At 40.5% G+C, this 24,262-nt stretch overlaps 1 protein-coding gene across 3 annotated transcripts in view; it reads left to right on the top strand.

The window, feature by feature from the left end:
• Window positions 1-24,262, top strand: part of TANGO6 (transport and golgi organization 6 homolog) — a 279,753-nt gene that overhangs the window by 240,497 nt on the left and 14,994 nt on the right. The window contains exon 18 of one of the 3 annotated variants that reach the window (XM_058279793.2): window positions 22,565-22,837. The exons of the other annotated variants lie outside the window; for them this stretch is intronic. Within the exon in view, the coding sequence (XP_058135776.1) occupies window positions 22,565-22,774 (210 nt within the window). The 3' untranslated portion in view covers window positions 22,775-22,837. Of the gene's footprint in view, window positions 1-22,564; window positions 22,838-24,262 lie in introns of those variants that run through there. 3 annotated transcript variants of the gene reach the window in all.

The raw sequence follows: 24,262 nt of genomic DNA, 5'->3' as shown, positions 1-24,262 counted from the left end.
TTTGTCTTTGGCATTTGACATTCTGATGAGTATGTGTCTCGGAGTTGGTCTATTTGGATTTTTTTTAGATGGGAGAGCTTGTGCTTCTTGGACATGGATATCTATGTCCTTCAATAGGGTTGGGAAATTTTCTACCATTATTTTTTCAGATATTCCTTCTGCCCCTTTTCCCTTCTCTTCTTCTGGGACACCCAGGACACGTATGTTTGCATGCCTTTTGCTGTCATTTAGTTCCATGAGGCCTTGTTCAATTTTTTCCATTCTTTATCCTTTCTTCTGTATGTTCACTTTCAGAGGCCATGTCTTCAAGTTCACCAATCCTTTCTTCTCCCTCCTCAAATTGCTGTTATGTGTTTCCAATGTTTTTATTTATTGTGCCTTTCATTCCCATAAGATCTGCTATTTTCCTGTATATGCTTTCAAATTCTTTTTTTTTAAGTACAAGGGTTTTTGTTTTTTTTAGATTTTTTAAAAAATTTATTTATTTCTCACCCCTTCCCCCCCCTCACCCCGGTTGTCTGTTCTTTGTGTCTATTTGCTGTGTCTTCTTTGTCCACTTCTGTTGTTGTGAGCGGCATGGGAATCTGTGTTTCTTTTTGTTGCGTCATCCTGTTATGTCAGCTCTCCTTGTGTGCGGTGCCATTCCTAGGCAGCTCTCCTTACAGGGCACACTCCTTGCATGTGGGGCTCCCCTATGCGGGGACACCCATGTGCACATGGGACACCCCTACGCAGGGACACCCCTCTGTTCAAATTCTTTGTGCTCATTCAATGTCTTCTTTTAATATCCTTAATCTCTTTAGCCACCTCATTGAATTTATTAAAGAGATTTGTTTCAACATCTGTGATTAGTTGTCTCAACTCCTTTATGTTATCTGGAGGCTTATCTTGTTCCTTTAACTAGACCATATCTTCCTCTTTCTTGGTGTGGATTGTGATTTTTTGTTGGTGTCTTGGCATCTGGCCTACTAGTGTATTAATTCTGGGTGCAGTTTTTCTCTTTAGTTTAGGGTTTCCTGCCCTTTCTCCCTTCCTGGTTGTGCAGTAGGAGCCAATGATATAGTTGGTGCTATAAGCTGTGGAGGCTCAAGCTACCCTCATTGCCACAAGGGTCAATGAAGCTTCTCCTAACTTTCTCCTTTGCCAGGGGTAGGACAGAGTCACAGCTGTGTGGAATAGTCCACGTTGTGCAGGCCTAGACTGTAGTTGCCCAGAGAGACTGATGTGGCTTCATGCCCCTTTCTCCCCTGCCTGGGGCAGAGATGGAGCTGCAGGTGTGGGCAGCAATCTATGCAATGCAGGTCCAAGATGACCAGGTTGTCCCAGTAGACTTCTGAATATTCAGTCTGTGCCAGCCAAAGGTACCTGCAGTTACCTGGATAGGCTGGTGTAAGGCCTGCCAGCCTCTTCCCTGCAGAGGTGGGGTCAAAGCCTAGGCTAGGCCTGCAGGTCGATCTGGGTGAAAGAAACTGGTTCCTACCATCACTGTGATTTTCAGTCCTGGTTTCTCCTCATTCTGGGGTTGGAGTCAAAATGACAGCCAGTGCCTCTTTCCTCCTTGGACAGAATCACACCTTAGCTGTTCCTAGGGTTATCCCTTAGCCAGCCGAGTCTACTAATCAGTAGCCAAAATCAATGGCCAGCTGTCTCCTCCTTACCTGTTTTGGAAAATGGAGTTTCCAGTTTCAGCCACAGAATAGCTCCGGGGCAGCTTGTGCTGCAAAAGTAGGACAATCACACCAGCCTCCACAGCTTGGCTGTAATTTCCCAGAGAGGGTGGTGCAGGTCCCCCCAGCTTTATCCCTCCCAAAGGTGGGACTGGGGCTTAGGCTAGACCTGCAATCTGATCTGGGTGGAAAGAAGCCAGTCCCTACCAGCACTGTGATTTTCAGTCTGCTTTGCTTCCCCTCGTGCCAGGCTTGGAATCAAGATGGTGGCTACCAGCCTCTTTCTGACTTGTACAGGCTCAAACTTGAGCTGTTCTCAGGATTATACTTTATGCTACAGGAGCTGAAGTTGGTGTCCAGCCTTTTCTTCCTCTCCCGTTATTGGGAAGTGGAGCTTTCAATTCCAGCAGCAGAACAGCACCTGAGGCCGCTTTTGCCTCCAAGTGGAGGATGGGCACCAGCCTCCGTGGCATGGAGGGCTCTACTTAGGAATCTTCTCTGCAGATGGGCAGTCTCCTCCTTCCATTCCTTCAGGATGTTGCAGGATGCTCTTCTGGTCTCCTGGAGCCCCCAAACAGGTGCTTTAGCTAGCTCCAGAGAGCTCTGGGTGTTTACTTACTGCCCAGTAACAGAAGCTGACTCTAGGAGCTCCTTACTCCACTGCCGTCTTCCTGGTTGTCTCCCCCTCCCTTGCTTTTCAGTATTAAAAGGTAATTTCCAAACATAGCTTTTCTTCCTGTTCATCCCTAATTTTAGATGTCAAAAGAATAATCTGTTATCTACCTGTTTAGAGGGAGATTAGTGGCAGTCTTTAGAATTCATTATTTCACAGTAATAAGCCTTCATAACAGGTGGTTTCTTAAAAATAAGTAAAACCTGGAAGTGTCTTTCAAGGAAAGAATTTGGCGTTAATTATTCATTGATGACCAAGTCAAATGCTAATGCAGGTTATCACCCTGCAATGATTTCTAATTTCTTTTGAGTCCAGTGTTGGTATCTGATGACTGAAGCCTCTTCCTTTTTTTTTTTTAAGATTTATTTATTTCTCTCCCCTCCACCCTCCACCCCGGTTGTCTATTTTCTGTGTCTATTTGTTGCATCTTCTTTGTCCGCTTCTGTTGGTGTCAGTGGCACAGGAATCTGTGTTTCTTTTTGTTGCGTCACATTGTCATGTCAGCTCTCCATGTGGGTGGCACCATTCTTAGGCAGGCTGCACTTTCTTTTGCACTGGGTGGCTCTCCTTACAGGGCGCACTTCTTGCACGTGGGGCTCCCCTGCGCGGGGGACACCCCTGCGTGGCATGGCACTCCTTGCATGCATAAGCGCTGCGCGTGGGCCAGCTGCACACCGGTCAAGGAGACCCGGGGTTTGAACCATGGACCTCCCATGTGGTAAGCGGACACCCTAACCACTGGGCCAAGTCCGCTTCCCGCTGAAGCGTCTTCCTAATAACATTATGAATAGTGATCTCACTGACACTTCTACAATGCCGTTTCCTCTCCCACATCTTTGTAAGAAAAAAGGAAAACCCTAGCTATAAAAATGAATTGGGAAAAATAGCTAGTGGACAGGCAGAAGTGGCCTGGAAAAAAGTGTTCTAGAGTTTAGGACACCAGAGTAAGGCTAGACAAACCACCCAGAAGAGAACAAAGAAAAGATAAATGAAAGCAAAACTGAGTTAAAGCTGCACTTGCAACTGCAACAGCTGGCCCCCTTCCCCATGCTATAGACAGTTTTGAATTCTCAGGCCTCAAGCCAGAGGCTATAGATGAAGAGGGCCACAGTGATCCACCTCCCATGGCATTGGGAGAGAGGAACACAGCATACGACTGACTCAGCTTTCAACACACAGATTTGGGCTGCCGTGTTCCAGGAGCCCAGGCTGGGAGGGGCTTCGCTATTGTTTGCTGTGGGAGCTGGCACCGGACTAAGGAGATCCGACCACTCATTCACCCTCCCTGCTGACTGGGACTGGTGGATGAAGATGCAGAGGGTGAGAAATTATTTCTTACCCGGGAAGAGGATGGGAGCTGCTAGCAAAGGTTGGGGAACAAGCTCTGAGAAAGTTTTAATTACAAGGCTCTTAACCTCTAGGCAGGACCTTCTATCACATTGTTCTGGTCCCTGTTCGGACCAGGCTTTGAACCGAGAGGACTGCCCAAGAGCCCATCTGCTGGCCAACCAAGGAAGTGCATGTAAGGAAATTAAAAGTGAATAAGAAAGAGGCTTTTTCCAGCCTTTACAGATTCCTACCCTTGGAAGTGGGTCTGCCACCCATGACTGGGCCCAGGGCCCATAATTGAGCAAATAACAGGGACAATCCTAAAGACCCAGAACAGGCTGAACCATAAACCAAAGAAGAGCAGTAACACACAGCCTCTCACGACTATATTCTACAAAAGAGAGGAATTGAGCATCAAAGTAAACTTACCATCCTAATCAGTCTCCTAGACATCAGCAAAAAATTACAAGCCATACTAAGAAATGGAAGAAATGGCTCAAGCAAAGGAATATATCAGTGCTGCAAATGAGACACAGAATTTGAGGCAACTAATCAACGATCTTCATACAAATTTCCAGTATCAAATCAGTGAGTTGAAAATATGGGGAAGTGGATGTGGCTCAAGTGATAAGACCTCTGCCTACCATATGGGAGGACCTGGGTTCAATCCCTGGGGCCTCCTGGTGAAAAAGAAGTAGAGAAAGCCTGCCTGCTTGGCAAGCTGAGTGCCTGCGTGGCAGGCCGAGTGCCCGCATGGTGAGCTGAGTGCCCATGCAGCAAGCCAAGTGCCCACCTGAGTGCCCGCATGGTGAGCCAGTGCCCATGCAGCAAGCCAGTACCCACATGGTGAGTCAAGAGCCCACGCAGCAAGCCAAGTGCCCATGCAGTGAGCCAGTGCCCACGCAAGTGAGTCACACAGCAAAATGATGATGCAACAAAAGAGAGATGAACAGGAGAGTCAAGGTGAAGCACAGCAGAGACCTGGGACTGAGATGGTGCAATTGACAGGGAACCTCTCTCCCCATCAGAGATCTCCAGGATTGAATCCTGGTGAAACCTAGAGGAGAAAGATGAGAAGAGAAGACAAAAAGAGAAATAGATACAGAGGATCACACAGTGAATGGACACAGGCAACAAAAACAGCAGGGTGAGGGAGGGGGAGGGGAAAAAAAAAAAGACAGTGTAGCTAAAGAGATAAAGGACATCAAATCACTGAGCACAAAGAAGAATTTGGAAACCTGATAGAAAAATGACCTGGGAATGAAAGACACGATAGGTGAGATCAAAAACACATTAGAGAGGGAAGCAGACTTGGCTCAATGGATAGAGTGTCTGCCTACCACATGGGAGGTCCATGGTTCAAACCCAGGGCCTCCTTGACCCGTATGGAGCTGGCCCACACGCAGTGCTGATGCACGCAAGGAGTGCCATGCCACACAGGGGTGTCCCCCGTTTAGGGGAGCCCCACGCGCAAGGAGTGCACCCCGTAAGGAGAGCTGCCCAGCATGAAAGAAAGTGCAGCCTGCCCAGGAGTGGCACCACATGCACAGAGAGCTGATGCAGCAAGATGAAGAAAAAAAAAAAGAGAGAGACACAGATTCCTGGTGCCTCTGACAAGAATAGAAGTGGACGCAGGTGAATACACAGCGAACGGATATAGAGAACAGATAAGTGGGGCGGGGGGGGGGGGCGGGGGCGTGGGTAAGGGGAGAGAAATAAATAAAAATAAATCTTAAAAAAAACACATTAGAGGAATACAATAGCAGACTTGAGATGTTAGAAGAAAGTATAAGTGATGCAGAAGACAGGACAGCTGAAATTGAAGAACAGAGAGAGAAAAAAATGAAAAAAATTGAGCAGGGGCTCAGGGATTTGAATGATAACACAAAATGCAACAACATACTTGTCATAGAAGTTCCAGAAGAAGGAAGAGAAAAGAGGTAGAGAGAATATGTGAGGGAAGTGGATGTGCTCAAGTGATTGGGTTCCTGCTTACCACATGGGAGTCCCCTATTCAGTTCCTCATGCCTCCTAGAGAAGGCAAGCTGGCACAGCGTGATGATGCAACAAAGAAACAAATAGGAAGGCAATGAGAGACACACCAAACCAGGGAGCTGAGGTGGCTCAGGTGATTAAGCACCTCTCTCCCAAATGGATGGTCCTGGGTTCGGTTCCCGGTTCCTAAAGAGAAGATGAGCAGACACAGAGAGTACACAGCAACCACAAACAATGAGGAAGGGAGAGAAATAAAATAAAAATTTTAAAAAGAGTATTTGAGGAAATAATGGCTGAAAATTTCCCAACTTTCATGAAAGAAATCGAACTTACATGTCCAAGAAGTACAGCATACCTCAATCAGAATAAATTCAAATAGACCTATTCAAGATTCATACTATTTAGAATGTAAAAAGTCAAAGATAAAGAGAAAATCCTGAGAGCAGAAAGGGAGAAACAAACCATCACATACAAGGGATGCCCAGTAAGACTTAATACGGATTTCTCATCAGAAACCATGGAGATGAGAAGACAATGGTATGATACAATTAGAATATTGAAAGAGAAAAATTGTCAGCTGAGAATTCTTTATCTGGAAAAACTGTCTTTCAAATATGAAAGTGAATTTAAAATATTCACACACAAACAGAAACTAAGGAAGTTCGTAAAAGAGAATCCACCTTTTCCAAAGCATTAAAAGGAACCTTAAAGCCCAAAAGAAAAAGAGGAGAGAGAGGCTTGGAGAAGAATGTAGAAAGCAAGACTAGCAGAAAGGATAAACAAAAGAGTAAAAAGACAGACAAAAATAAGATATGACATATGAAAAGCCAGAGTATAAAATGGTGGAAGTAAATAATGCGTTTACAATAAAGTCATTGAACGTGAATGGATTAAACTCCCCAGTTAAAAGATATAGGCTGATAGAATGGATAAAAAAACATGAGCCTTCCATATGCTGCTTACAAGAGACTCACCTTAGACCCAGGGAAATAATAGCTGAAAGTGAAGGGTTGGAAAAAGATGCTCCACACAAATGGTAACCAAAAAAGAGCAGGGGTAGCTATGCTAATCTTGGACAAAACAGACCTTTGATGCAAAAAGTTATAAAAGAGACAGAAGGACATTATATATTAATGAAGGGGACAATCCAACAGGAAGAAATGCCAGTCATAAATATCTATGCACCTAACAAAAGTGCCGTAAAATACATGAGGCAAACTCTGGCAAAACTGAAGGAAGAGATAGACATTTCTAAAATAAGAGTTGGAGACTTCAACACACCCTCACAACATTAGATAGAATAACTAGACAGAAGATAAAAAGGAAACAGAGAAATTATACAATATGATAAATGTGATAGACCTAACAGACATATACAGAATGTTGTATCCCAAATCATCAGTTTATACATTCTTTTCAAGTGCTCTTTGACCTTTCTCCAGGGTAGACCCCAACTTAGGTCACAAGGCAGGTCTCAATAAATATAAAAGGATTGAAATTATAATTATACAAAGCATCTTCTCAGCTCATAATGAAATTGGAAATCAATAATAGATGGGAAAGGGGAAAATTCAGAAATGTGTGGAGGCTGAACAACACTCCTAAGCAATCATTGGGTCAAAGAAGAAATTGTAAATGAAATCAGTAAATATGTTGAGACGAATGAAACCGAGAACACAACTTATCAAAACTTACGGAATATAGAGAAGACAGTGCTGAGAAATTAATGGCCCAAACCTCCTATATTAAAAAATAATAAAGACCTAAAATCAAAGATTGAACTGAACAATCAGAGAAACTAGAAAAAGAACAGTAAACCATTCCCAAAGCAAGCAGAAGGAAAGAAATAGTAAACATTAGATCAGAAATAAATGAAATGGAAAACAAAAAAACAATACTGAAAATCAACAAAACCAAAAGCTGGTTCTTTGAGAAGATCAATAAAATTGACAAGGTGCAAATAAATTAAAACAGAAATGAAAGGGGGGAAGTTAAAACTGACCCCACAGAAATGAAAAGAATTATAAGAGGATATTATGAGAAACTGAATGCCAACAAACTAGACAACCTCGAAAAAATGGACAAATTCCTAAAAATGCACAAACAGCCTACATTGACTCTACAACAAATACAAGAACTTAACAAACCAATCACATTTAAAGAGATTGAATCAATCATCAAAAATGTCCCAACAAAGAAAAGTCCAGGGCCAGAAGAGGCTTCACAGCTTTTTTCAATCCTGTTTAAACTCTTCCAAAAACTTAAAGAGGAGGTAAAATTACCCAACACATTTTTTTACACCCCCCCCACACTTTGTGACTTTTTGCTTGCTGTCTGCTATGTCCATTCACTGTGTGTTCTTCTGTGTCTGTATTTATTTATCCACCCCCCCTTGCAGCTTGCTTGCTCTCTGCTTTCTGTGTCCATTTGCTGTGTGCTCTTCTGTGGTTTTTTTTGCTTGTCTCCTTTTTTGTTGTGTCACCTTGCTGAGTCAGCTCTCTGCAGCACTGGTGGTTTGGCGGCACCCCACAGCATGTGGATGAGCCTGCCTTCATAAGGAGGCCCCGGGACGTGAACCCAGGGCCTCCCATATGGTAGACGGGAACCAAACTAGTTGAGGCACAGCCACCTCCCTACCAAACACACATTTTAAGAAGCCAACATCCCCCTAATACCAAAACCAGATAAAGATCCTGTAAGAAAAGAAAATTACAGACCAATCTTTCTAATGAACGTAGATGCAAAAATTCTCAACAAAATACTTACAAATCAAATCCAACAGCGTATCAGAAGACTTCTAGGGAAGCAGACGTAGCTCAACTGATAGAGCATCCACCTACCATATGGGAAGTCCAGGGTTCGAACCCAGGGCCTCCTGGCCTGTGTGATGAGCTGGCCACGTGCTGTGCTGATGCATGCAAGGAGTGCCGTGCCATGCAGGGGTATCCCCCATGTAGGGAAGCCCTACGCGCAAGGAGCGCGCCCTGCATTAAGGTGCCCCAGGTAAAAAAAGTGCAACCTGCCCAAGAGTGGCACCACACACGGAGAGCTGATGCAGCAAGATGACATAACAAAAAGAAACACAGATTCCCAGTGGTGCCAAGAATGCAAGCGGACACAGAAGAAAACAGAGCAAATGGGTACAAAAGAGCAGACAACGGGGGTGGGGGTCAGGTAAGGGGAACAGGAAAGGGGAGATAAATAAATTAAAAAGAAATCTTTTTAAAAAAACACCAAAAAACAAAAGACTTCTAAATTATGATCAAGTGGGATTTATTCCTGGTGTACAAGGGTGGTTCAATATAGAAAATCAATCAACGTAATACAGCACATTTACAAAATTGAAAGGGAAAAAAAATTATCATCTTGATTGATGCAGAAAAGGCATTCGACAAAATCTAGCATCCTTTTTTGATAAAAACACTTCAAAAGATAGGAATAGAAGGAAAATTCCTCAAAATGATAAAGAGCATATATGAAAAATGTACATCGAACATCATACTCAATGGGGAAAGGTTGAAAGCTTTTCCTCTAAGATCAGGAACAAGATAAGGATGCTCAGTGTCACCACTGTTATTCAATATTGTGCTAGAAGTTCTAGCTAGAAAAAATAGAAAAGAAAAGAAAAGAAAAAAAAAAAAGACATCCAAACAGGAAAAAAGGAAGTAACACTCTTCTCTATTCACGGATGACATGATCCCATATTTAGAAAATTCTGAAATATTTACAACAAAGCTGTTTAAGCTAATAAATGAGTTCAGCAGAGTGGCAGGATACAAGATCAGTAATGTTTCTATACACTAGTACTGAACAATTTGAGGAAGAAATTAGGAAAAACTTCATTTACATTAGCAAAAAAAAAAGACTCAAATACCTAGGAATCAATTCAACCAAAGAAGTACAGGACCTATATTGAGAAAACTACCAAAAAAAAAAAAAAAAATGCTAAAAGAAATCCAAGAAGACCTAAACAAATGAAAAGACTTTCTGAATTCATGAATTGGAAGACTAAATATTGTGAAGATGTCAGTCCTACCCAAACTGATTTTTAGATTCAATGCAATACCAATCAAAATTCCACCAGCTTACTTTACAGAAATTGGAGAGGCAGTTACCAAATATATTTGGAAGAAAAATGTACCAGCATAGCCAAAAGCATTCTAAAAAAGAAGAGCAATGTGGGAGGACTATCACTGCCTGACCTTGAAACATATTACAAAGTTACAGTGGTCAAAACAGCATGGTATTGGCATAAAGATAGAATTGAGAGTCCAGAAATAAATCCTCACCTCTGTGGCCAACTGGTTTTCAACAAACATACCAAGTCCATGTTAACAGGACAAAACTGTCTCTTCTCCAGATGGTACTGGGAGAACTGGATTCCATAACCAAAAGAATGAAAGAGGACCCCTAGCTCACTCTCTAAGGAAGAATCAATTCAGTAGATCAAGGACCTAAATGTAAAGGCCAAGACCATAAAACCACTAGAATAAAATGTAGGGAAACATCCTGAAGATCTTGTGGTGGGTGGTAGTTTCTTGGACCTTATACCCAAAGCATGAACAACTTTTGCATTTCAAAGGACTTTATCAAAAGGGTGGAAATTAAATATCCAATAAGGGTTTAATATCCATAATGTGTAAAGAGATGCTACAACTCAATAATGAAAAGGCTAACATCCTGATTTTTTAAAAAGATTTATTTATTTATTTATTTCTCTCCCCTTCCCCTCCACCCACCCCAGTTGTCTGTTCTCCGTGTCTATTTGCTGTGTCTTCTTCTTTGTCTGCTTCTGTTGTTGTCAGTGGCACGGGAATCTGTGTTTCTTTTTGTTGCGTCATCTTGTTGTGCCAGCTCTCCGTGTGGACGGCGCCATTCTTAGGCAGGCTGCACTTTCTTTCACGCTGGGTGGCTGTCCTTATGGGGCGCACTCCTTGCGCATGGGGCTCCCCTACACGGGGAACACCCCTGTGTGGCACGGCACTCCTTGCGTGCATCAGCAGTGCACATGGGCCAGCTCCACATGGGTCAAAGAGGCCCGGGGTTTGAACCGCGGACCTCCCATGTGGTAGACGGATGCCCTAACCACTGGGCCAAGTCTGCTTCCCACATCCTGATTTTTTTAAATGGCCAAAAGGCTTGAATAGACATTATCCCAAAGACGAAATGCAAATGGCAAAAAAAACACATGAAAAACTGTTCAGTGTCACTAGTGATTAGGAAAATGCAACAGCTACAATGAGATATCATTTCACACCTATTCTAATGGCCACTATTAAAAAGACAGGAAAGCAGATGTGGCTCAACCAATTGGGCACCCACCTACCATATGGGAGGTCCCAGGTTCAGTCCCAGTGCCTCCTAAAAGAACACAAGCAGACGCCACCCCCACTGCCATGAGCTAGATGCTACCCCACTGAAAGGAGCTAGACGCCCACACTATAACGAGCTAGACATCGCCCTGCTGCAAACGTGCAAAAGCCACAAGCCAGTAGATGCCACAGCCCACTGGGAGCAGATGTGACTCAGATGCCTAGGCACTCACCTGTCATGTGGGCGACCCCGGGTTCGGTCCCGGTGCCTCCTGGAGAAGGTGAGCAAAAACTATCGGGGTGGGGGGAGTGATTAAAGGGAAAAAAAGAGAACTATACGTTCTGGAGAGAATGAGGAGAGACAGGAATGGTACAGCCGCTGTGGAGGACTGATTGGCAGTTCCTAAAGAAGTTGAATATAGTATTTCTTAGGTACCTGGACATACCACTTTTGGGTTTATATACCCAGAAGAACTGAAAGCAATGACACGAACATACATCTGCACACCAGTGTTCGTAGCAGCATTACCACGATTGCCAAAAGATGAAAATAACCCAGGTTATTATTGTTTATCCAATAAATGGATAAACAAACTGATACACACAATGGAATATTATTCAGCTGTAAGAAGAAATAAAGTTGTGAAACATATGACAACATGAATGAACCTGCAGGACGTTATGTTGAGTGAAGCAAGCCCGACACGAAAGGACAAATACTGTGTGATTACGATATTATGAACTAATTTGTGTAATGTCATGGTCTTAACAACTAGAATATGGATCCCCAGAAAATAGGATGAAGTTAGAGAGTAGAAAGCTGAGGGTTAATTTGTGCGGTGTTGGTAAAAAGGATGTGTGTTAATCTCTGGAAAAGAATAGAAAAGGTGATCATAGTGTTTGTAACTAGCAGTGTTATTATATGGATATGACAGTGGTTGAAAGGGAAAGTCTGAAGAAATGAGTACTAAAAGTACAGCTAAAAACTACTGACATGGGACTGTATACCATAGTAAAACCTCATGTGAAGTATGAATATGGGTAAGGTTGAATATATAAGACTGCTTTCCTTTGAAACTGAACAATGTATGTTAATGTTACAAGATGTTAATATCAGACCAAACAATAAACACATTATGCTAAGTGAAAGAAACCAGACACAAAATGCTACATATTGTATGATTCCATTTATATAAAAAGTAAATATAAATCAGTTTATAAAGATGAAATTAGATTAGTGGCTATGTAGGGCTAGGGAAGGATAGAGGGATTGAGAGGTGACTGCAAAGGAGTGTGGAGTTTTTCTTTTTGGAGTAATGAAATTTTTTAGAATTTTTTGTGGTAATGAATGCACAACATTGTGATTATGCTAAGAATAATTGATTGTACACTTTGGCTAGATTGTATGGTATGTGAATATATCTCAGTAAAACTGCTTTTAAAGAATAGACATATGGTACTGCCCACAAACAAACAAATGAAATGAAATGGTTTATGTGTGATACTCTGCCTTTTTTAAAAGTTACACATGGTCGATACAAAAGATTTAGTGCATATGTCCTCAGTTCACCTTGTGCCTATCCAGGCTGAATGGAAACTAGTACTCAGGAAGGTATGACATTTAATTTTTTTTTTTTTAAGATTTATTTTATTTATTTCTCTCCCCTTCCCCCCATTTTCTGATCTCTGTGTCCATTGACATTTAATCTTTGATACAGTACCAATGACAAGTTACAAGTAAATGAACAGATTAAATGGAAAGTTTCCTGCCTTTTATTACTTTTATCTTATCCTGAAAGTTCTTTTAAAACAACTTGGTGTGTTTTTTGTGCTCTGTGTATAGTAAACAAGTCTAGTTTCCTCCCCAGAGCAAGTTCCACAGACACTGCTCCTTTTAACAGATAGAAGGTTCCACATGAGAGGCAAATGAATAGAACATTTATATTAAAATTCCCAACATGCAGGTAATAATTATTCCTCTGTAAACTTTGAAAAGTGCTTGGGAGAGCCTTTCCAGGCCTGAAATCAAAGAGCATCTCGCCTTCATGGATGTATAAAGCTCAGCCAGTTGACCAAGGCGGTGCTTCTATTCTTCATCATCATCGTCAGCTACTGGCTGGAGCCTTAGCACTCTACAAGCTTTCTACAAGTTGCCTAACTGCCACTGAGGCCTCACTGAGTCCCTCTTCTTGCTGTCTGCAGGTCCTAGTGGGTAGCCCATCTGGCACTCAGGCAGAAGGCAAATCCTACTTGGAAGCCTTAAGGCTTGGGTTTTTCCAGAGTTGATATTATTAATAACAGGTGTTTGATAAGAATTCTGCAGCTGTTAGACACTGTTTACAGTGTCAAGAGAGATAGGGGTATGAGGGAAATTTAAAATATATTATGTTTTTTAATTGTCTCTTTTCCCAAAACATTTCTCTCTTCATTCACAGTAAGATATCCTAATTACTCTTGCTGTCTCAAGTCTTAGAAGAAAAAAATGCTCTTAAACCCTAAGACTCCATAGACCTCATTCTTCTGTGCTTACTCTTCCCATCTTTTTATTTTTATTTTTAATTTCTAGGATCTTCCCATCGTTTTGCTGCATCTTTAGGAGAGCTCTTTCTGTGTTGGGTTTTTCTCTCTTCACTTGTACTATATACTCAAGCTTCAGGAAGCCAAAAGTAGCAGTGTTTCTGACATGCTTACCTTGAAAGAAATTCTAACACTTGAAGAGAGAAAATGAGTGTGCATAGAGTAATTTTTATTGTCTTGGACTCGGAATCAAAAGACTTCAAGTTCTGGTCTTGGTGCAAATCTCTGAACCTCTCTGAACCTCGTTTTCACATCTTCCCCATTTACTTAACATAGGTGTGGCAAGAAGTTAATTGGGATTGTATTAGTTAGCCAAAGGGGTGCTGATGCAAAATACCAGAAATTGGTTGGTTTTTATAAAGAGTATTTATTTGGGGTAGGAGCTTACAGATACCAGGCCATAAAGCATAAGTTACTTCCCTCACCAAAGGCTATTTCCATGTGTTGGAGCAAAATGGCTGCTGACGTCTGCCAGCATTCAGGCTTCCTGGGTTCCTCTCTTCCCATGGCTTGCTTCTTCCTGGACTCAGTGTTCCTTTCTTCTTGGGGCTTCCTGCTCTTTCCTCTGTGAGCTTACTTCCCGGGGCTCCAGCTTAAGGCTTCAGCATCAAACTCCAACATCAAAACTCCAACATCAAAAACTCTCATCTCTGTCCTTTGCCATGCCTTTTATCTATGAGTACCCCCCGCACCAATGGGTAGGAACTCAACACCCCAATGACATGGCCCAGTCAGAGCCCTAATCATAACTTAATAATGCCCAGGTACAGACCAGATTACAAACATAATCCAATATCCATTTTTGGAATTCATAACTATATCAAACTGCTACAGGAATATATACGTGAAACTGCTAAGGGTTATATTTTAAAAGACGATGATGATCCTCTAATTGTTATTATGGCTGCTATTACTACTGCTACAACTGCTGCTACTACTACTATCTGGTCCATAGATTTGGCCAGGACTTTTTAAAAACCACCAAAGATAATTTTATATTCAATCAGAATGAATAGGAAATTTATTTCATGGCCAAAACTTTCAGTACTTTACACTTTACCAGATCAAGTTCTCAATATCCATTATCTCAGACTTTGGAAGACAGACTTGATTTACATGGAATTCAGGCTTCTGATTCTGACCACTATCTTATGATTGCATATGCTTCCTCATTCTTTCTCACAGTGAACACCAACCCTACTGAAAAAATGAATAAAAACCTAGATGCTTTGCAGTTGTTGAACCAAAAAGGACTTAACAGGTGTTTGGGCTTGATTTGACCTCTGACACTATTGTTTTCTCCCTTTATTACCTATTACTACTAGGAAGCAGTGGATGCACCACAAAAGAACAATGTTAGCTGCATTCAAAAGCAGGCACTATGGTAGGTGCTTTACTGTATTAGTTCAGTTGATTCTCTAAGAACCCTGAAAAATAGGTGTTATTGGCCCTATTTTCAGATGACTAAAGTAAGCCTCACAGAGGTTAAGCAAACTGCTCAAGATCATACTTCTAGTAAGTGGCAGACCTGGGTTTTAAGCCAGGCTATCTGCCTCTAAAACCCGTGCTCTATCTGGCTCTACCATTCCTTAACTTTATTAGACTGCTTATTTTTAAAAGAAAAAGCAAATTAAGATTATTTTTAAGACAAATAATTACACCAGTAATGGGTGAGAACACAAAGTGGTCACAGCTTTAATTTCCTGTGCTGAGAATATTTAATATTCTAATTAATTGAGTAGAAACTTGTACCAAATTCCAGTTTTTGTTGAGCCATATATTTTTTCTGAAAGTAGCAAAGTTCTCCTGACTTCTCTGTGGCAAGGTGTTGCCAAAAAAAAAAAAAAGTGTGATGATTTTTACACCTGTTAAATATATTTAGAAGATTGTCTTATCCCCTTTTGTCTCAAGCCCCACTTAATTTGCTATTTTCTACTTTTTAAGACCCAACCAGACCAGAAGCACAATTTACTTTTCAAATGTTCATCCCCAAACATTAAAAACCAGGTATTTAGTCATTAATGAATGCCCGTTTTTCCAAATGTCTCAACTATCAAGTCCAAGTTTTGTATATGGAATAGCAACACAGAAGTCATACTCTTATGCCCCTGATATAACGAGGGTTTACAGTTAGCTCACCCTGGAGAAAGGCCATTTTCAGGGGTTCAGGATGTAAGCCAGGAGCTGATCGAGCAGGTCTGGAAGGCTGTCAGGAGAGGAACCCTGCCAGACTGGACTGTTTCTGAACCTAAGGGAACCTGGTGAACAGAAGAAAAGCAAGGCAAGCTAGGTCCAGGCAGTTGAGTCCACTCCTGAAAGGCTGCTACTGCTGGCCTGAAAGAAGGTGAGTATGCACCGTTCATCAGCATCACAAAGAGCCCCCTCTCCCCTCTATCTGTATTTTTTCCCTCATACAATTTTTAAAAATTAAGTTATAATTCATATACCTAAAATTCATCCTACTATAGTATATAATTCAGTGGGTTCTTGGTATATTCACAAAGTTATGTGACCATCATGAATATCTAATCCCATAACGTTTTCATCGCCCCAAAAAGAAACCCCAAACTCATAAGCAGTTACTCCCCATTCCCCTCTTCCCCCAACCTAGGCCATCATTAATCTACTTTCTGTGTCTCTGGATTTGCCTATTCTGGATATTTCATATAAATGGACTTCTTTCATTTGCCATAATGTTTTCAAGGTTCACACATGTTGTGACATGAATCAGTACTTCGTTCCTTTGTATGAATGGACAATATTCCATTGTATGGATATATCACATCTTGTTTAACCATTCATAAGATGATGGACATTTGGGTTGTTTCTACTTTTTGGCTATTATGAATAATGCTGCTATGAAAATTCATACACAGGTTTTTGTGTGGACATAAATTTTCATTTCTCTTGGGTATATACCTAGGAGTGGAATTTCTAAGTCATATGGTCATTCTATATTTAACTTTTTGAGGGACTGCGAAAAAGTTCCTCAAAACTTGCATTCCAAATGTGACTATACCCTTTTACATTCTCACCAGCAATGTATGCTGGTTCTAATTTCTCCATATTCTCACCAATACCTGTTATTGTCCATTGTTTGATTATAGCTAGCCTAGTGGATGTGAAGTGGTATTTTATTGTGGTTTTGATTTCCCATTTCCCTAATGACTAATGATATTGAGCATCTTTTCATGTGTTTATTGGTTATTAGTTTATCTTCTTTCGAGAAACGCCTGTTCAAGTCCATTGCCCATATATTTAAACAAATCAATTTTATTGATACATATTGATAAACATAGAATTCATCCAAAGTGTGCAGTCAATTGTATTTGCTATAATCACATAGTTGTGCGTTTATCACTTCAATCATTATTAGAGCATTTTCATTATTTCAATAATAATAAACAAAAACCAGACAAACTAGAAAATTCCTCACCTCTCAATCTCCCTATGTTTCCCCCACTGTACATAGCTGCTGTGTCTGGCTATTCTATCCCACGTATAAATCAATGACTTTTAGTATAATCACAATGTTGTACATTCATCATCTCAAAAATTTAAGAATAATTTCATTATTCCAAATAGCTCCACACCTCTTAGCATTCCTTCCTCAGACCTACATAACCACTAATCTCATTTCATCTTTATAAATTGATTTATATTTACATGTTTTTTATATAAATGGAATCATACAATATGTAATACTCTGTCTAATCTCCTTCATAATGTTTTTTGTCTGATATTAACATTTTGTAGTATTTCATTTGTTTAGCTTCAAACAAAAATGGTCTTATATATAAATATGCAATTCTACCATATTCATATTTTACATAATATATTTAGTTCATAATAGGGCAGTTATGCAGTATTTGTCCTTTGCCCATTTTTAAATTGGATTATTTGTTTTTTTATTATTGATGTATTTATTTTTAATTTCTAACAGTTATTCATATGCCTAGTTTAAAAACAATAATTTTATAGAACACAATTCAAAAATCCACAGCTGTTCTTCCTTTTCTTACTTGTTCCCACTCCCCATTGGCAACCATTTTCAACTTATCTGTTTCTTTAAATGTTTACTTCTGTATTTCTAAATAGCGTGTTTATACTGCTTTTTTCTTGATTTTTCAATTTATTTATTGACTTCTGTTACAGAATATGATGGTTTAGAACTAAGCAATTATATCTAATATGTAAAAGAGAGACCTGTTCAGTGACTATTTTCTTAAAATGGAGAAAACTGACCTGCAGTGAGAAGCAACTGAGTATAGTGGCTTAGGCTTAGAGCATAGACTCTGGAACCAGAATGTCTAGGGTTGAACCTCAGCTTTGCAACTTACTGAATAAATTGACCTTGAACAAATTAGTCAACTTCTCCGTACCTCAGTTTCCTCATCTGTGAAATGGGGATAATAATAATATAATTTCATAGGCTTGTGGTAGAATTAAATGAGCTTATTTATGTAAAGCACTTAAAACATACAGGTTATAAAAGTTCAGTATAAAAAAGAAAAAAGTTCCTCAGGATGGAGGAATAAAATATGGATTAGAGTGGACTTTCTAGTATTCTACTATGGAATTATTGTGACTCTAGCAATGGAAGAAATGATATCATTGATATGGTGATATTGGCCACAGGAGTTGCTGAAGGCAGGGAGGGAAAAAGAGGTATAATATGGGTGCATTGTTGGGACTTGGAATTGTCCTGAATGATAGTGCAGGGACAGATGCAGGACATTATATATCCTGCCATAAACCACTGAATGGACTGGGAGAGGTGTAAACTACAACATAAACTATAGTCCATGCTGTGTAGCAGTGCTCCAAAATGTATTCACCAAATGCAATGAATGTACCACACTAATGAAAGAAGTTGTTGATGTGGGAGGAGTGGGGGTGTGTGGGGAATGGGGTATATGGGAACCTCTTATATTTTTTTTTCTTTCATAATTGAGATTTTTATTGGTTGTTTTGAAGATCAGCACAGATATTATGAACAATTTGTACACAATTCTTAATGTACATACCAAAACCCTAAAAAGCCATGTAGTTGTTTTTCTAAAGTTATTCAAGTGACTTTCCAGCTTAAAATTTGGAGGCAAGTTTTCCGTAAGAAGATATCAAGTACCAATATTTTCAAACATTGATAAACTGTTATATCTTTAAGTCCCACAAATTCACAATACCATACACACTACATACTCTTGTATGTAGAAGACTTGGCTTCTTTCTCTCCTGCATCATCAGAGGCTGGACTCTTTCCCACTACCTTTTTTGGCTTCGCTTCCACTTTTACAGGAGCGGGTTTGGCGGATAGCCTGCTGACCTCTTCTTGGGCTCCTTCTTCCCCTTCGCTTCGGCCGAGCTGACCTTCCTCTTGGGCATCTTGGCGGTGCTGTGGGATGGCGCGCCGAGAGCCTTCACGAAGCCAGTCTGATGGCCGCTACTGCTCCTCCAGCCGCCCGAGCTTCTGGGACAGCGGCGGGGGCGCTGGCTTTTTTTTTTTTTTAATGTAGTGTTTTGTGTGCTCTGTGTGTATTTTTTTAAAAAGATATTAAAAAAAGAAAAAAACTCAATATAAGAGTTATTATAATCAAAATATGCTCCTGCAAATATATACATTTACCCTCCCTCATTCTTTCTATATAGTTATAATACAGTTTTGATATATTAGCATTCAGGGTTGATATTATTATGACTCTGTTACTAATATATACAGCTGAACCATATAATATACTATGATTACATTTCTTGTATGAATTTTGGCTTCTCTGAATTTAATAACTACCTCGGGTTTACATTTTTTACTTTTCTTTGAACCTGTCACCAATTCATCCCCGAATTTGGCTAAAAATATATATCTCTCAAAAGGCTCAAACACATCAAGTAATCTAATAGCTTCATCTTCTTGGAAACATGTCTCCAACAATTCTTCATCTACTTTCCACTTGTTCCTATCTGAACTGGTTACTTTCTAAACATACTTCATGATTTGTGAGCAAGGCACTCTAAAGGTGATGAAGCTCTATATGCGTTGGCAGGGCTTTATGGACTGGTGGACTTCATGGTAGGTTGATGATCAGATAAGTTTATTGGGAGACTCTATACTATGATTATCTTGAAGTCTTTTCTTTGGGACAGTCTGATTCCCCAAAGAAGAATATTGCAGTCTCCTCTCTAGAGTCTAAAGCCTGGATGCCAGGGTTCTGGAAGATGAGTGAAAGAAGGAATAGAGTATGCATGTATTAGTATGTAGCCTTTCACTTAATCCTCTTGTTTTCAATAGATCACCCTCAGCCTTATCTTTACCTGATGTTCACCTATCAGGAGTCTCTCTGGGTGGCCCTCTTTGAAAGTAAAATTCCAGTCTTCTACTGTGTTTGGAGAGGGACAGTCAGCTGGGTGCACACAGTGGAAGAAGAAGGCATCTGGAGCCCTACTGCTACTTGTACATACTTTTAGCCAGGGTCTTTGTTCAGTCCCAGTTTAAGCGGTGGATGCCATCACCTCTTGGGCCTTTATGAGTTTCTATGGTACATTAAGCTTGCTTCGTGTGCCCATCCCCAGTTCAAACTAATTTGACTCGGCCAGATAAGGGTTATGGGGGTGCTGGTTTAGGTATAAGTGTTCAGCCTCCACAGTAGTCATTTGTGAGAGGTGAAACTGGGTTCAGTAACTAGGAAAAAAGGGAAAGTCCCATAGATACCCCCAACAGTAATTTGGCCAAATCCGTATGAGATTAGGCATGGATTTGAGAAGTAAAGTTGAAATGATTAGGATTTAGAATTTTCTGTCACTGCTAAACAATAAATGTTCAACCTTTCCTAGTGATAACATAAATGACAGTCTGGGAGTCATAACATTTAAAACTTTCCATTCCTGTGTCTTCTGAATAATCATTTACATAGATCTACATATGTTAAAACTTGGTTTGTTTTCCTCTTCTGCATCAGATTTATAGTGTTTTATTTTCTATGTGATAGCTTTCTCCTTATCTTTTTTTTTTTAATCTAAAATGGCCAAAAAGAAGATGATCTCATTTAAACTTTTAACTTCACAAAATTTTAGAATATTAAAGCTGGCAGGAAACTTAGAGACCATTTAATTTATATTTCATAAAAATTTCCCTTGACATACTAATCTCATGAGTTTCTGCTTTGAAATAAGTTCTCCATGGTCAAATAAATTGGGAAAATGCTGCATACAACTACATATATTCCCTTCTTGGAGATTCAGTGCATGGTAGCCTATAAAGGAGTCTGAGACATCCTATAGCAAAAGGACACTAATGATTTCCTAAATTCCTTTACCATGGAACCCTTTTTTAACAAGTATGCCAAGCAATTATGTCCCATGGAACATACTTTGGGAAATAATCCAACCGTCTTATGAATGAGGAAACTAAGCTCATGAGGCGACTTATAGTTACAATTTTCCAAAGCTATTGTGAAGAAGAATTAGCCCTCAATTCCATTTTTTACTGATAACTCACATTGGCTGCATGCTAATGGAAATGTAATACCATCCCCTACCTCTTACTTAATTCACTCATCCACCTGAAACAAGGCTTTTATTATCTAGGGTACCTTTAGTAACATCATTAAGGTGAGTTGGAGCTCAAGTTGAGCACCATGTCAAGTTGAGCACCATGTCAAGTTGAGCACCATGTCAAGTTGAGCACCATGTCAAGTTGAGCACCATGTCAAGTTGAGCACCATGTTTGGGCAAATTTCCTCTGTCAGACAACTTACTCTAGATCAGTGGGTTGCCAATGCTGTCAGACTCTATAACAAATATTTTGTAGTGCCCCTTTACTCTCCTGTAATTAAATTCATGCCCTCTTAAGCTATACCCAACCATAATATAAAGAAGAAATAAATAAAAAGTTAGTGGTTTATAATAAAATATATATTTTGGTATGTAAATGTCTAGGGCAACTACAAGACATCCTGAACTAGAGTTGCTCTTATATGTAGACTCATTATGAATATAACAGCTACGAATACAATATAATACAGATGTCTTATTTTGGCCAGTCAGACTTACCATGAATGACATTGAGTAGCCTGGATTTTCCAAAATGGTAAACTGCCCTTTGTAAAATTCCAAACAATTCAAAATATTATCTTCTTTTGATGCATATGGTATTTGCATTCCTGAAAAATTCATCATGTATTAAAACCAGGCAAAAATACTTGTACTGAACATTTTACTGTATGACAGTTCTTTTTTTTTTTTTTAAGATTTATTTATTTATTTATTTCTCTCCCCTTCCCCACCGCCCCAGTTGTCTATTCTCTGTGTCTGTTTGCTGCATCTTCTTCTTTGTCCGCTTCTGTTGTTGTCAGCGGCACAGGAATCTGTGTCTCTTTTTGTTGCACCATCTTGTTGTGTTAGCTCTCTGTGTGTGCGGCGCCATTCTTAGGCAGGCTGCACTTTCTTTCACGCTGGGTGGCTCTCCTTATGGGCGCACTCCTTGCGTGTGGGGCTCCCCTACATGGGGGACACCCCTGCGTGACAGGCACTCCTTGTGCACATCAGCCCTGCCCATGGGCCAGCTCCACACAAGTCAAGGAGGCCCGGAGTTTGAACCGCGGACCTCCCATGTGGTAGACAGATGCCCTAACCACTGGGCCAAGTTCACTTCCCTGACAGTTCTTAAAGCTAAGTGCCTTACATGAATTAATTCATTTACTCTTCATAACTACCCTGTGTAGGTATAATTAGTATCCCCATTTTATACATGAGGAAACAAGGACAGAGAAGATAAGTAACTTGTCCAAAAACTAGTAAGGAGCAGAGCAGTATATGCACTTGGGCAGTGCTGTTCCAGAACCTGCTCTCTCAACCATTTTCTCCAACTTGTCATCTGAAAGACTCAGAAACAGGATCCCTCAGGCATTTTCAATTGCATGTCATGGCTAACAGAAGATTGTTGTAGGTCCTGGAGACCTATCCAAAAGTAAAACATGCAAGACTACATCCTTACAGCTTATTTACTCTCTCCCCAGGAGGAGGATGGAGTAGAGACAGAGAAGAGAATATTTCAGTCTAGCCTTGGATCCAGGTTCCCTGACCACACAGGAGTTGCCAGTGCAACCTCTTCAGAGAGCAGAAACAGGAAGCAACCTGGCTTCTTTCTTGCCCTTCCTCATGTTCTACTATCTTTTGCCAAGAGGACCATCCATCCATGGACCCTGCCATCCAACAGCTTCCCCTAATGTACACAGGACTGAAAAGCAGAGGAGCAGAGAAAGACTGGAGGAAATAAAACACTTCAGGGCTGCCAGCCTGCGGGGAGAGGGTCCTGGAGCTTGCTTTCTGCCCTACAGCCTGACTCAGAAATTGTTTCTTTCCCTGAGAGTGATTATACTGGCAATCAGATGGGCTTCTATGTTGCAAAAACTGCATTTACCTTTGCCCCACCCTCTGAAGAGGAGAAGGAATTCTAAGTGTACCCTCTTTAGGGTGACTTGAGATGCCAGTTTCAATTGATGCCCTGAGGTCTGTTCCAGCTCATTTCTTATCACCCTTGTTTCATTCTTAGCAAATTGGCTTCAGAGAAGTCCCATGTTCTCTGAGATTTAGCACTGAATAATAATATAGCTAACATTTATTAAGGGCTTATTGTATACCAGGCAAAGTGCTAAGCTCATTATACCCACTATCTCTTTGAATCCTCCTAACAATATTTGATGCTCAGGTCATGCAACTAGTAAGACATAGAACTGAGAGTGATCCCAGGCTGTCTTGTTGCCAGCTTGGCTGTTCTGAAGAAACTAATTAGAACTGGCCTAGATTATACTTGAGGAAGGAGTGAACTGTTACAAGTATACTGAGACTAACCTATATTCTGCTCCCTTAACCACTGGACTTTCTCCTCCTCTTTAATTTTCTTAGATCAACAGGAATTCAGCTACTCAGCATGGTGACGGAACTGCAGCCAGAGAGCCTTTCTGATGTGCAAGTCCAGTCCCCAGCTAACAGCTTTCCAGTAGTTTCCTGCAGTCCATAAGATGAAGTCCAGACTCCTTAGCTTCACATACAGGGCCCTTCATAATATGGACCTTAACTGCCTTCTACAACGTTCTCTCCCGTACTTCCCCTCCTTTGCCCTGAGAACCTCATGCCAACCCCTGTATAATCTGCCTTATTGCTTCTTCCTCTACATTTTGGTTCATACCATTTTTTGTGCTTCAAATGCCTTCTTTTCCCCCATCTTGTCCATCTGATAAACTTTTATTTATCCTTCAGTGTTCCGCTTAAATCAGATTAAATTAGTCCTCGCTTCTCCAGCTTTACATATCGGTTCAGGACTAGATTAGATATTGTAGTAATTTGTTCACTTCTGGTGTCAACAGGAGACCACGAGCCCTTGCACACTGCAATCACTTTTATATTTCCCAAATTAAGCATTTTCCGTGGCACAGAGTAAGTGCTTAATAAATGTTTCTTAAGTGAAAAAGAGAGCACATGAAATCACTTCTGTAGAAGTCATGAAACACTTCTCTTGAATTCCTTTGTACTCACTTTTGCAATAAATAGATCTCTTAAATCTTAAACTAGAAATTCTGGGACTTCCAAACTCTTCCATTGTTCAAGTTTCCTAAGAGCTAAAGTTGTCTGAACAAGTTCTCTTTAGGAGGGAGTTTTACCTCCCTTACTTGGAAACGCCTAAAGTTTTTGTTGCAGTTGTATTGCAGACATAC

The sequence above is a fragment of the Dasypus novemcinctus genome, chromosome 18 (genome assembly GCF_030445035.2).
Source record: "Dasypus novemcinctus isolate mDasNov1 chromosome 18, mDasNov1.1.hap2, whole genome shotgun sequence".
Taxonomy (NCBI): Eukaryota; Metazoa; Chordata; class Mammalia; order Cingulata; family Dasypodidae; genus Dasypus; species Dasypus novemcinctus.
Note: the sequence above shows the minus strand (reverse complement) of the source record. Positions and strands in the feature narration are given on the sequence as shown.